This window comes from Canis lupus, chromosome 9 (assembly GCF_003254725.2).
Source record: "Canis lupus dingo isolate Sandy chromosome 9, ASM325472v2, whole genome shotgun sequence".
NCBI classification, from domain to species: domain Eukaryota; kingdom Metazoa; phylum Chordata; class Mammalia; order Carnivora; family Canidae; genus Canis; species Canis lupus.
Window position 1 is genome coordinate 39,563,881 of NC_064251.1, and position 14,181 is coordinate 39,578,061.

The 14,181-nt window shown below is 43.5% G+C and overlaps 1 protein-coding gene across 1 annotated transcript; it reads right to left on the reverse strand.

Annotated features, from left to right (window-relative positions):
* Window positions 1-12,520: 12,520 nt before the first annotated feature.
* ZNF830 (zinc finger protein 830) lies at window positions 12,521-14,031 on the reverse strand. Its single transcript, XM_025440106.3, has one exon. The coding sequence runs from the start codon at window positions 14,029-14,031 to the stop codon at window positions 12,913-12,915; it is 1,119 nt and encodes a 372-aa protein (XP_025295891.3). The 3' UTR covers window positions 12,521-12,912.
* Between the last annotated feature and the right edge of the window lie 150 nt (window positions 14,032-14,181).

Below are 14,181 nucleotides of genomic sequence, written 5' to 3' on the forward strand. Positions count from 1 at the left end.
CAGAGGGAAATGGGTAGATTCTGTTCATTTTTCATGCTGCTCATCACTGTGAAAGCTTGGCAGCCACAGGCAGGAATAGGGAAAAGGCTTCACACCTTCCTGGAGACGGTGTGGGGCACTCGTGAGGCTAGTTTGCACTCAGTGGATTCCCTTTTTAATAAGCTCTGGTCTATGAATCACATAAATCTCAGCACTGAGAGCCAATTTTACGGTTTGGTTTGCTTAATAGTCACACAATTAAAATAAGTTGTAAAAAACGGTGATGGTGTTTGCCAGGATAAATATTTAAAAGGGAACAGCTGTAGGAAGATGTAATATTTCAAATCAGCTCATGGCTCTTTATTTTCAATAAAGGCGATGCATGTAGGTTCCTAAGCAGTGGAATTTCTTGGCCTCTCCTTGGATATCTTTGTGCTGCAGCTGCCAGATTGAGAGAGGACAAAGAGGAGAGGTGTCAAGTGTACCTCTGGGAATAGCTGAACATCACCCAGAGGCAGGGGCAGGGCTTGGGACCCTCAACCCAGGGATTGAGCTCACAGATACCAAGTGAGGGAGACTCAAAGTTGCTACCATCTTCCCTAAGCTTCTGGGTTGTGTTTTCTAGTAATAAGTCCTGGTGGTCAGGTCTTTTAGGTGGCAAGTTAATAATTTTCAAAGGGAAAATTTATTTTACAAAGAGATGAGCCTATTTGGGAAGCAAATTTAAGTTCTGTCTCCTCCACTGGACTCTAGGCTGGCAGAGAGGTAGTATTGATGCCAGTTGGTTTTCCAGCTTTGGTATGGCAGCAGAGGTTGAAAACCAGGTTGAATGCTTCCTTCCTCTCTTGTACCTCACATGCCATTTCCTTTATGTCAGGAGAGCTCCTACCCTCTTCTCTCCTTCTCTGGGAGCTCCCTCCTCCCCCCCCCCTCCCCCCGCTTTTTTTTTTTTTTTTTTTTAAGATTTTATTTGTTTGAGAGAGCGAATGAGCATGGGGAGGGACAGAGGCAGAGGGAGAAGTTGACTCTCGTTAAGCGACGAGCCTGGACATGGGGCTCCATTCCAGGACCCTGAGACCGTGACCTGAGCCAAAGGCAGATGCCTAAATGACTAAGCCACCCAGGTGCCCATTCTCTGGGAGCTTCCGCTGTGCCCTCCTCTTGAATATTCTTGACTATGCAGCCCACTGTGCTCTCCCTCTCCTGCCTTCAGCTTGTTTTGGTCTTGGTGATGGTAAAGGAAAAAACTCAATGGTTTCCAATCATATTATAGATGGGGCTCTCTGAAAGCTAAACTTCTAACACCAGATGTGTGGGTTTTCAACACTTTCAATGAAAGTGTTTTGGTTAAGGGTGCAGTCCCACAAGACTGCCGCCTACCCCACTTCAGATGCCAATCCCTAGTCCAGGGTGTCTGTCACCTGTGCTTCTGACTGCCCAGCTCTAAATCAGAGCTTCCCAAAGCCCCCTCCTCGGGTTTGATAAATGTGGTAGAGCAGCTCACAGAACTCAGGAAAACACTTTATTTATTGGATTACTTGTTTGTTATAAAAAGATGTAACTCAGGAACAGACAGAAGAGATGCATAGGCGGAAGGTATGTGGGAAGGGGTGCAGAGCTTCCTTGCACTTTCTGGATATGGCACCCTCCCAGCACCTCCATGTTCCTGCTCACCAACATGTTCACCAACCGTGAAGCTCTCAAACCCCATCCTTTTTGGATTTTGTAGAGGTTTCCTCATACAGACATAATTGGTCAAATCATTGGCCATTGGTGATTAAACTGAATCTGTAGCCCCCTCCCTTCCCAGAGGTGGGGAGGGGTGCTGAAAATTCTAACCCTAATCCCAAGGTTGGTTCCCCTGGCAACCAGCTCGAACCCTTAGGGCTTCCTAGAAGGCACCTCATTAACATAAACTCTGAGGTGTTTGGGATTGTTTTGAGTAACAAAAGCCACCTTTAGGACTCTCACCTCTCTACTCAGGAAATTCCAAGGATTTTACCTTTTTATTTTAATTAATTTATTTATTTAAAAAGATTTTATCTATTTATTTGAGAGCAAGCACGGGGGTGGGAGTGGGTATGGAGGGAAAGGAACAAGCGGACTCCAGGCTGAGTGTGGAGCCTGATGCAGGGCTCAATCCCACCACCCCAAGACTCGAGCTGAAACCAAGAGCTTAATTGACTTGTGCCACCTGTGGAGGCTGAGAAAAATCAAGGCCATCCCACCTAATGTTTAGCATTAGCACAAGTACAGCCATCGTAGGCCCCTGTGAATAAGAGCTGAACTTTATGGGAAAAACTGCAGAATATCCTCAATGTCCTCGGCAGGTAATCCCATATCAGAAAGACAACAGAGCTCAGAATTGCCCTCAGCAGAGAATCCCATATCAGAAAAACAACAGAGCCCACGCCCATGGTAGAAAGTCTCATTAGAATGAGAACAGAGCTCAATGCCCTTGAAAGCCCCACATCAGAATGTAAACAGAACTTGGAGAAATTCTTCCACCCCTTCTGAAAATCCCCTAGACCAGCCTATAAAAAACCCAGCTGTAACCCACTTCGAGGTCCAAGTCCCAGCTCCGCTGTGTCGGGCACACTTGGACCCGAGCTCGAGCTTGTAAATAAACCCTCGTGCGCTTGCATTGGTGTCGGCTCCTCGGTGGTTTCTCGGATTCGCAATCTTGGGCACAACAGGAGCCCCTAGGAAATTCCAAGGATTTTACATCTCTTCCAGAAATGGGGACAAGGGGGATCCCTGGGTGGCTCAGCAGTTTAGCGCCTGTCTTTGACCCAGGGTGTGATCCTGAAGTCCCTGGATCGAGTCCCACATTGGGCTCCCTGCATGGAGCCTGTTTCTCCCTCTGCCTGTGTCTCCGCCTCTCTCTCTCTCTCTCTCTAATGAATAAATAAATAAAATTTTAAAAAAAGAAAGAAAGAAATGGGGACAAAGTTAATATGTGTGTGTATTTAAGATTTTATTTATTTGAGAGAGTGTGAAAGAGAGATCACAGAGGAAGAGGGAGAAGCAGACTCCCCACTGAGCAGGGAGCCCAATGAGATGATGCAGGGGTCAATCCCAGGACCCTGAGATCATGACTTGAGCCGAAGGCAGATGCTTAACTGACTGAGCCACCCAGGCACCCCAAAATACATATTTCTTATTATAAATTACAATACCGAAGTGATAGAGGTGGGGGGGTGTTAGGGAGTACCCAGATAGCATAATACTACAGATGATAAGACTAAGGCTTGGGGAACAAACCAATGCAATAGATAACTGGTGAATGGGAAAAGTCAGACTACAGACTTTTGATTAGCTCTCTTGCTGCTGCCTCTATCAGTAGTTTAGTAAATAATTGGGTCCTGCTTAATTTCTTATACCACTTACAATACAACCGGCTTGTAGGTTTCTTGAATGTAAGGGTCTTGTCTTTAGTCACAGTCATTTATTCAATAATATTATTTGCTTGTACTAAAAACACTTACATGCACTGAATTCATTTAATCCTGTCAGTAATTCTAAGAGGTAGAAACTCTAACTCTACCTGTATTGGAGGAAACAAGGGTGAGGTAACTTACTCAAGGTCGAGTAAAGAGTGGTGGACCACACGGCCCAGTCTAACGATTGTCTCCCAGTTGCAGTGTCTGGGAACTGAAGTCATTCTTGCTCCCATCAGAGACCACTAAGTAATCTAATTGATTGCTGGTGAAATAGAGGAAGGTGGGGCACTGTGGACAGAGTCTGTTAACAAATTTCTGAAGAAAACACAGCTTTCGGCCCAGCCAAGGTCTCTGAACAGCACCAAGGTCCCTGAACATTGATCATAAACCTCCCTAATCGGGATCCCTGGGTGGCGCAGCGGTTTGGCGCCTGCCTTTGGCCCAGGGCGTGATCCGGGAGACCCGGGATCGAATCCCACATCGGGCTCCCGGTGCATGGAGCCTGCTTCTCCTTCTGCCTATCTCTCTCTCTCTCTCTCTCTGTGACTATCATAAATAAAAATAAATAAATAAATAAAATAAAATAAACCTCCCTAATCTTAATTTCTGTTATTTTGGGGGATCCTCTTCCACTTTCCACATTTCACTGTTAAATAATAGAATAGGGGACCAGGAATCAAGTTGCATCCTAGTCTTATGGTAGCTGTTGCTGAATGACCTTGGACAAGTCATTAGATGGTGTCTATAAGAGCGTTTTACCTCTGGGGGGTGTTGAGCCTTGAAAACTGATGTGCAGCTCCTTCATTTCTGAGCATCAGTTTCCTCGTTTGTAAATGAAGATATTATGTTGTTTTGAGGATTAGCGGCAGAGTATGTCAAACCCTAGCACAGTGCCAGATACATGGTAGGAATCCAGTAAGTGGTAGCTATTATTAATAATAACCTGACAATCTGGCTTGGTTGACACTCTCTTATAACCACATTTGGCAGAACAGCAAGCAAACAAACACACACACACACAATGAAAACAGCAATAACCACCACCATCAACCACCCAATCAGTGTGGTCCTCCCGAACTCCCCTAAAGGTGACCGCTGGCTCCCAAGTGCGCGAGAAGCTGGCCAAATGCTGTTAGCAAAATGGAAGTACAGCCAGATGGAACTCCTTTCCTCCTCTGAGAGACTGGGAGTGATTTCAATGAAGGATGGCTGAGTGCAGACTCACTCTGAAATAGCTTTGACTGCCAAGTGACAGGAGGAGGGAGCCAAATGAAATGATGGTGGCAGAGAAGAGGACGGAGGGCTGTGAGAGCAGCTGGGAAGCAATGTGTCCTTGCTGACTCTTTGATCTTGCTGCTAAGAATCACTTTATTCCTCCTTCTCTCCACTCCAGAGGCCTCTAGGCAATCAGGGCTGCCCACTTGCTCCCACTAACATATGGCCATCCCTTTTGTTTGTTTGGTGCCATGAGGAATTCTCATTAGCTGCTAAATATGGAGGTGGCCCATTGCACTCCAGAGGCTGTTATGGATACCTTCTTACCTGCAGAACAGGTAAGAGCTTCAGGTGCCAGAGAAAGGAGAGACCCAAGATAGGAAAAGATTTCTCAGCCCTTTAAGCTGCTGAACTGACTTTTGTTCTGGTTCCAACTTCCATGAGTTAGCTTGGTCTTTTTTTTATTTTTTATTTTTTATTTTTTAGCTTGGTCTTTTTTACCAGTTTTCCAAGCAACTTCCTGCTGTGTGGATATTATTCATTCAGTAGTTAGTTATTGAGCTCTATTATTGCTTGGCATTATTTTAGGTAGTGGGCAAGACAGACAAGCCCTCTGCCCTTGTGGAGTTTACATTCTGGTGGGGGAGAGACATAATTCTTTTTTTTAATTAATTAATTAAAATTAATTAATGATAGTCACAGAGAGAGAGAGAGAGAGAGAGGGGCAGAGACACAGGCAGAGGGAGAAGCAGGCTCCATGCACCAGGAGCCCGACATGGGACCCGATCCCAGGTCTTCAGGATCACGCCCTGGGCCAAAGGCAGGCGCCAAACCGCTGCGCCACCCAGGGATCCCGAGAGACATAATTCATGTGCAAATAAACACTCTAATTCAAGATAGTGGTAAGTGTAATGAATTCACAGAATCATGTGACAGAGTGACAAGAGGTGGTGGGGGATAGCTATTTATGTCATCTGAGAAAGAAACATTAGGGCTGAGAACCGAATGATGATTGACATGCTGTTTGAGGTCGGGTTCTGAGAAGAGGGAACTGCAAGGTGCAGGTCTTAACATGGCATATCTAAGGAACAGAAAGTTAACCAGTGAGAACTGGGATGTGGAGAATAAAGGGGAGAGGGTAGCAGATGGAGTTAGAAGACAGGTTGCAGCAGGGGGTGGAGGGGTGGGGTGGGGTGGGGGAATGGAGGGGAGGCTAAGGATCACATTCAACACACAAGGTGTTTTTGAGATTTCACTAAAAATGAAAACCAGTCTTGACTTACCATTCCTCTTGATAATTAAGGACACTTGGCTATGCCAACCCACTATTGAATGATGACAGTTGATTTCAACATAGAGCAGCTATGCTCTCCTGCCCTTTCCACCCCACTTTAGTGGGATTTGTGGTCGGTTATTAGTTCATAAGTAGTAGACATTTGAACCAGCAAATGCTGAGCATCATGTGAGCTTAATAAGGGCCTGGATTTTTTTTTCTCCCAAGTGTAATGGAAGCATATGATGAACAGTTTTTTTTTAATTTTATTTTTTATTTTTTATTTCTGATGAACAGTTTTTAGTGACAGTGACTTGATCTAAATTTTTAAAAGATCACTCTTGTTGATAACTGATCGTGGCTAGAGTGTGTGTGAGGGAACAGGTAACACTAATGCAAGAGATGGTGGCTTGGACCAGTGGAGACAGAAAGTAGTAGACAGATTCTGGGCATATCATATTTTAGAGGGAGAGCTGCCAGGACTCTGGCCAATGCATTAGATTTGGGGGAATAAAGGGGAATGAAGGATGACTCTTAGGAGAAGGGTCAAGGCTAGGGATATAAATTGGGAGTCACCAGTATGTAGGTGATATTTAAACCCACAAGAATGGATGAGATCACTGAGAAAGGAACTATAGATAGGAAATAGAATGCATAAAAAAAAAGAAAAGAAAAAAATAAATAAATAAAATAAAAAAATAAATAAAAAAGGAAAATAGACTGCAGAGTTTTGGGATTTTCTTCCTGTTCAAATGTAAAGCTTCTCAAGTAATTATTGATATTATACAAACTACTAGACTGTTAGTATTAAAAAGCAATAAAAAATTATCTATGTAGGGATGCCTGGGTGGCTCAGTGGTTAATCGTCTGCCTTTAGCTCAGGGCATGATCCCAGAGTCCCAGGATCAAGTCCCTCAGTGGGCCCCTTTCATGGAGCTTGCTTCTCACTCTGCCTAGGTCTCTGCCTCTCTCTCCATCTCTCATGAATAAGTAAATTAAAAAAAAAATTATCTAGCCACTATTCCTACCCATATACTTACTCAATTCCCCCTACACAAATATCCAGCTAAGTAGCCAGCCAATTAGTACATCATTAACAGGAAACATACTATTTCCATTAAGACCTTGATTCTATGTTCATTAGTAAGTGATTTTTCTTCCTATAAAAATTCTAGGTGGGTATCTATACCTCCAGAAAAGGAGTGTTGAAAGGGAAGGTGAGTACTGTTCATAATCACACCAAGATAAATGGGGACTATGCTGGGCAAATAATAAAAGCGGCAATACTTTAGCCATATATCTCCAGATAGTCCATTGGATGACTTTAAAAATGTTTAAAAGGTGAGATACCACTTGTCTCATGGCAAAATTAAAAATTTGGAGGTAAAAGAAATCTCAAGAAAATCACCTGCTCTACTTAACTCAATCACAAAGAGGAAATTAGGGGCTTTATGTTAGACTAAAATCAAGTTAGCATGTGGCAGGGGAAGACTAGGCCATCTTTCTCAACATATGATGGGCATATTGGGATGTAACCCTGCAGTAAGTCTCAATAAATCCATCATAAGATGAAAACATTATAGTTTAGTCTAGCCTACCTTAAATGTGCTCTTGAACACTTACATTACTTACAGTTGGGCAACATCTAACTTAAAGCCTATTTCATAATAATAAAGTATTGAGGGGATCCCTGGGTGGCTCAGCGGTTTAGCGCCTGCCTTCAGCCCAGGGCGTGATCCTGGGGTCCTGGGATGGAGTCCTGCATCGGGCTCCCTGCACGGAGCCTGCTTCTCCCTCTGCCCGTGTCTCTGCCTCTCTCTCTCGCTCTCTCTCTCTCATGAATAAATAAAATCTTAAAAAAAATAATAAAGTGTTGAATATCCCATATAATCCATTGAATATTTCATTCAAAGAATAGTTGTGTGGGTACAGAATGGCTGTCAGTGTATCGATTGTTTTAACCTGTGATCACGTTGCTGACTAGGAGCTGTGGCTCATTGCTGCTGCCCAGCATTCCGAGAATGTCAAACCGCTTACTACACTTGATCTTAGCCAAAAGGCCGAGAAGCGATCAAACCGCTTACTACTAGCCCAGGAAAAGATTCAAATTCAGAATTCAAAATTTGAAGTACAGTTTCTGCCGAATGTGTGTCACTTTCCCACCATTGTAAAGTCAAAAAAACGTGAAGTACAACCATAGTAAGTGGGGGACCATCTGTAGTAGACATACTTGTATTGCACTTGTTTATAAACCCTCTTCACATGCATGTGTCATTTGGCCTGTGAGGTATCATTGTTTGATAGTAGAGTGCAGTACGGTTTAGAGATGTGACTTGCCCAAGATCACTAACCATTAAAATGTAGGGTGGTTTATACTATATGTTGGCAAATTGAATATAAGTGAAAAAAAAAATAAAGTTGAAAAAAAGAAAAAACCCTATTGTATCATATATACTCAATAAATGCTTATTAAAGAAAAAAAAGTAGAGTGGGAACTTGAACCTGTGTCATGTTTTCTCTTGCCAATTCCCCTGTTCTTATAGCTCCAATCTGGTGATTGTTACTAGTAAAGGTTTTAGGCGTAAATTGATTTTTCTCCTGGAATTTTAATTCCGGAGCCTCTTAGTTTCCTGGTGTGTAAAAAGTACTTATTACTTTCATCAATAAAGAAATACAAATACATCAATAAAGAAAATACAAATGTGAAAGCATTTTGTAAGTTGTAAGCCACTGAGCAAATTTACATTTGAAGGCTAGTTAGATCGGCATTTTTTTCCTCTCCAGTTAGGGGAACTACACTGAATTGGTAAGTGAATTGGTGAGAGAATTACCTTTGTTTCATTCACAGTAACTCTAACATATTGTTGGCTAAATGAGGGGGGTTCTCTAAAAAGAGAACAGTGACTGGAAGAAATCTTGGGACTAAGTCTTATAATTTGGGAACATTAGTGGATTCACAGTCTAATCCCAAAACCTATTTGACCCAGCTCAGAGAGGTATGAAGGAGTCTCCAATGTGTGGAGAATCAGGAAGGATCCACTAACCCTGGTAGCTGTTTACATTGATCAAAGATCCAACAAGGATTTCCTTCATTTTGTTCAGGGTCCCCCTCTCATTCTCCCGGATACAGAGTATTGGGAACAGAGCTTTCTCTCTCTCCTAAAAGCCCAGTGCTGTTTATTTGTATAGTAACATATACCTGGCATTCCTTAAGCTTTCTGTGTTATAATGAACTCAACAACTTCAAGGATACTCAATTGTTAACTTATAGAAAACTCCAACTACTTAGAGCATGGCATTCAAGACCTTAAACAACGGTTCATAATCTACCTTCTTTTTTTTTAAAGATTTTATTTACTCATGAGAGACAGAGAGAGAGAGGCAGAGACACAGGCAGAGGGAGAAGCAGGCTCTATGCAGGAAGCACGATGCAGGACTCAATCCTGGGATCCTGGGATCACGCCCTGAGCGGAAGGCAGATGCTCAACTGCTGAGCCACCCAGGCATCCCATAATCTACCTAATAGTAACGTCCACTGTTATCAGGAAAGAACATTCCCCTCTAAATTGGTCTGCTCACTCCCTCCTGTGCATGTTTTATTTTTCCACCTGCACAACTTTCTCGTTGTCTGTGCTGTCCTTTACTGTTAGTCACATATGGCTAGTACGTGAAATGCAGCCAGTCCAAACTGAGATGTGCTGTTAGAGATATACCCAGATTTCAGAAATCTAGAAACGGCAAAATGTAAAATATTTCGTTAATGATGTTTAAATATTGATTATAGGGACACCTGGGTGGCTCAGTGGTTGAGCGTCTACCTTCAGCTCTGGTCGTGATCCTGGAGTTCTGGGACTGAGTCCTGCATTGGGCTCCCCAGAGGGAGCCTGCTTCTCCCTCTGCCTATGTCTCTGCCTCTCTCTCTCTCTCATGAATAAATTAATAAAAATCTTTTTTTTATTTTTTTATTTTTTTTTAATTTTTTTAAAGATTTTATTTATTCACGAGAGACGAGAGAGAGAGAGAGAGAGAGAGAGAGAGAGAGAGGCAGAGACATAGACAGACGTAGAAGCAGGCTCCATGCAGGTAGCCTGATGTGGGACTTGATCCCGGGTCTCCAGGATCAGGCCCTGGGGTGAAGGCGGCACTAAACCACTGAGCCACCAGGGCTGCCCAAATTAATAAAAATCTTTAAAAAAATATTGATTATACATTCAAAAGTGACTATTCTGGATATATTAGATAAAATACATTAAAACTAATTTTTTAAAAAAGATTTTATTTACTTATTCATGAGAGACAGAGAGAGAGAGGCAGAGACATAGCCAGAGGGAGAAGCAGGCTCCAAGCAAGAAGCCCGATGTGGGACTCACTCCCGGAACTTCAGGATCACACCCTGAGCCAAAGGCAGATGCTCAACTGCTGAGCCACCCAGGCCTCCCAACATTAAAATTGATTTCATATTTCTTTTTACTTTTTCATGTGGCTTCTAGAAAATTGAAAATATATATGTGGCTTGCCCCGTATTTTTAAATGGGCGGTGCTCTGCTAGATCATCAGCCTAGCTTCTTAAGCCAATGTAGAACAGGGCCTACTATCAAACTCACCTTTGTATTTTCTCACTCTAAAATAATAAAAGTGGGGATCCCTGGGTGGCGCAGCGGTTTGGCGCCTGCCTTTGGCCCAGGGCGCGATCCTGGAGACCCGGGATCGAATCCCACATCAGGCTCCCGGTGCATGGAGCCTGCTTCTCCCTCTGCCTATGTCTCTGCCTCTCTCTCTCTCTCTCTCTGTGACTATCATAAATAAATAAAAATTAAAAAAAATAAATTAAAATAATAAAAGTGGGGACGTCTGGGTGGCCCAGTGGTTGAGTGTCTGCCTTTGGCTCAGGGCATGATCCTGGTCTGAGGATCGAGTCCCACATTGGGCTTCTTTCGAGGACTCTGCTTCTCCCTCTGCCTATGTCTTGGCCTCTGTGTCTCATGAATAAACAAAATCTTTAAAATAAAACTGAAGGATGATAGAAAATTGTACTTGTGGGTTTATACATTGAAAGCAGGCTGTTATCAAATCAAAGCTATTACCAATCAGCTGACAGCTCAAGGAAAGACTTTCTGCCAAAGACAGTTAATTTGCTCAGTTAAGTGTTAGATAACTTTTTTAGGAACCCACACTAAAAACCCCCATGCCTGTGAATTTCATCTTTATCCCTCCTGTTTTTCTTCTACCTCTACTAAAATATTAGCCTTTCCTGTGAAATTTTTCAACTTTGTTTACTCTCAGTCCGTAACTGTCTTGTTCACTTTACCTTTAAAATCTGTTTCCAAGTAGTCTCACAGCGTTTCCTATCCACATTCATTCCATTTTATACACTGCAACTAAAATCATCTTCCGTAATTGTTTTTGCAAATATTTTTTGCTCAAAAACTTCTATTTTTCCTACACTGCTGACAGGAATAATTCCTTCACCTAGCATCCAAGTGAGGCTTTTTCATACCTTAACTCTTGGTATTCTTCATAAAACCTGAGCTTTAAACTTTTTTTTTAAAGATTTTATTTGACAGAAAGAGTACAAGCAGGGGGAGTGGGAGAAACAGGCTCCCCACTAAGCAAGGAGCCCGACGTGGGGCTTGATCCCAGGACCCCAGGATCATGACCTGAGCTGAAGGCAGATGCTTAATCGACTGAGCCACCCTGGCCCCCAACAACTGAGCTTTAGAGCAACTAGATTTGGTTTATGTAAAACACCTAGAACCACTTAGAACCAAGGTAAAGGCTATGTTTTAGTTATTATCATCATTACTACACACTTTCATTTGAGTATGCCATATGCATTTCTACCTCTGGAACACTGCTAATTCCTTTTTCGCTTGAATATCTCTATTGCCAAAGGGAAAAGGAGTGATTTCAACAGTTCGTGAGTGACTGGAACAAGCTTATTGTTACTCCTTGAGAAAAAACTTATCCTCCCTACAATGGACAGCAACTCTGAACCCTTATTTAACTATGAAATGTAATAAATTTAAGACTGGATGAAACCTAAAAGGTGGTATTTCTTTTATACAGTAGATGATAAACTTATGGAAAGCGGTATTTAAAAAAACAAAGCGTGAAAACATATAGATGGGTTCTGGATTTAGGGCGACCTAAACATGACCCTTCTACTTTGGCATATACTAGAACAACCTGGGATGCTTTCAGAACTAATACAGATACCTGGGCCCCACTCCACAGAGTTACTGAATATTTAATGGTAGGTTCTGGGCACACGAATTTTTTAAAAGCTCCAAGGTACTTCATAGGCACCTTTTCAATAGCTTGGCAGGTGATCTTCATGTGCACCTACATCACATCCAAGAATCATTGGTTTAATCAAGAGAAACAATTGGGTTAAGGAGGTTTGGTCATATATTTTCCCATGTTCTCGTAGTGCATGTTTTTGAAACAGAAACAATACTCAGAGAACTGATTTGCCCTGAATGACTTATAGTGTTTATAAATAGTATTCTTAAAAGCAAAAAACAAACCCTCTTCCCCACCTTTCTACAAAACCCTCCTGCTGCAGGAAGTTGAGTTGATTTAGGGGATCAGAAAAGAAAAAACACATATATCCCAAATGCCACACTTGGTTTTTATCTAAAAGCTTGTCTGTTAGCCTGGCTTCTATTTATTTATAAATTTCAAAACAGAATTACTTAAGTAAATATATATTTAACGAGGTACAATATTTACAGCTTACAGATTTGACAACGCAAAATTATTCACTTAACGTGTGAAAAAAGTTGACATTTTAGTATACAATAGCTCAAAAATTGCAAAAACAACCTCACCTCAAAAATATTTTACACCAATTTTCAAAAGTGCTATCTTCACAGGCTCATTGTATGTCAACAACCCAGTTAGGTCACCAAATCTCCACGCACGAAGGAACCAGTAATCATACCCAGAAACAGCACTTTTCGTACCATTGTAGAGGGTGTAAAAATCTTGGGTCTTGAAACCCTATAACAAAGCCCCTTTTACCCTCCAGTCCTGTGACAGCAGATCTTGTAGTTCTCCCTCATCATCGCTGTCAATATTCTCCTCTTCCTTTTTCTGCAGTTCCTTTATAGTCAGAACCTCCTTAAGCTTATTTTTTATTTCATCCTGGCGATTCCGAAGCTTTTCCACCCGACGGTAACATTCTATCTGCTCATCGATCTCCCCAATTTGCCGGTCCAACCGTCCCTCCTCATCCTCTTCAGCAACTATGGCTTCGGAAATGGTATTGACTTGTCTCATGGCCTTCTGAAATTCGTCCCACTCTTTGTCCATTTGATCCTTTGGGGCGTCAACCTTTCGTACCCTTGCATCTATCTCAGGGTCGTCAAAAAAGCCTTCTGGTAATGCTTCCGCTGTGTTTTCTCTCCTTTCCACTACTTTTTCGTGTATTTCTGCTTTTTCAATTGACCCTGAATGGGGAATTAAGGGGGCCTTGGGGGGATTTGTATCCGAGAAACCGCTTGGCAGCATACTACTTGTTGCCTCCCTCGGGGAGGAAAGCGAGTGGTCCTTGCCCTGTGCGTCGGGCGGCTGCTTGCTCGAGTCCCCTCCTTTCCCTCCTCCTCCCTCTTCCTCTTCCTCCTCCTCCTCCTCCTCCTCCTCATAATCAGGGAGTAAACCGAGTCCCGAAGCCTTACTGAGGGTCGCTCTGGTGGATTCCTTCCCTGCTTTGTCAAAGTTGGTGGGCAAAGCGGATGTGGAGGGTTGCACCTGAGGCAGCGGGGAGGCCTTGAGTCTTTTGGCATCTTGGCCATCGGCGTCCGGCACCTTCCTCTTGGCTGACTGAGGCGCTGCGCTGGAGGACGGTCCCTGGGTGGCTTCCCTCGCGCCTTTCAGCTCGGCCACTTTCTCCCGGTGCTGCTTTCCCAGAACGTGGGTCTGCCACAGGAGCTCGCTCTTCACCGGCGTATTACACAGGGCGCAACTCAGCTGCCCCAAACGGTTGTACTTCGCAAATGGAGATTCTATCCGTTTCCGGTTGGTGCTGAGACGCTGCTTCTCCTTCATCAACCGCCGCAGTTCGTCCTGATTCACAACTCGCTTCCCCGCGGGAGCGCGAGCGGAGGCGGAGGACGCCATCTTGGCGCCCCGACCCGAAGCGATTGCGGCTTCCGTGCGGGCGAGGCCTGGCGACGTCACTTCCGCTCCCGGCGAGGATTGGCTGAGGCTCCGGCACGGGCTTCCGCTCGGGATCCGGGCTGAGGCTGCCGCTACCTGGCGGGTGGCGCG

Coding starts and splice junctions, on each gene's coding strand:
- ZNF830 (XM_025440106.3), bottom strand. CDS start 14,031: ATGGCGTCCTCCGCCTCCGCTCGCGCTCCCGCGGGGAAGCGAGTTGTG.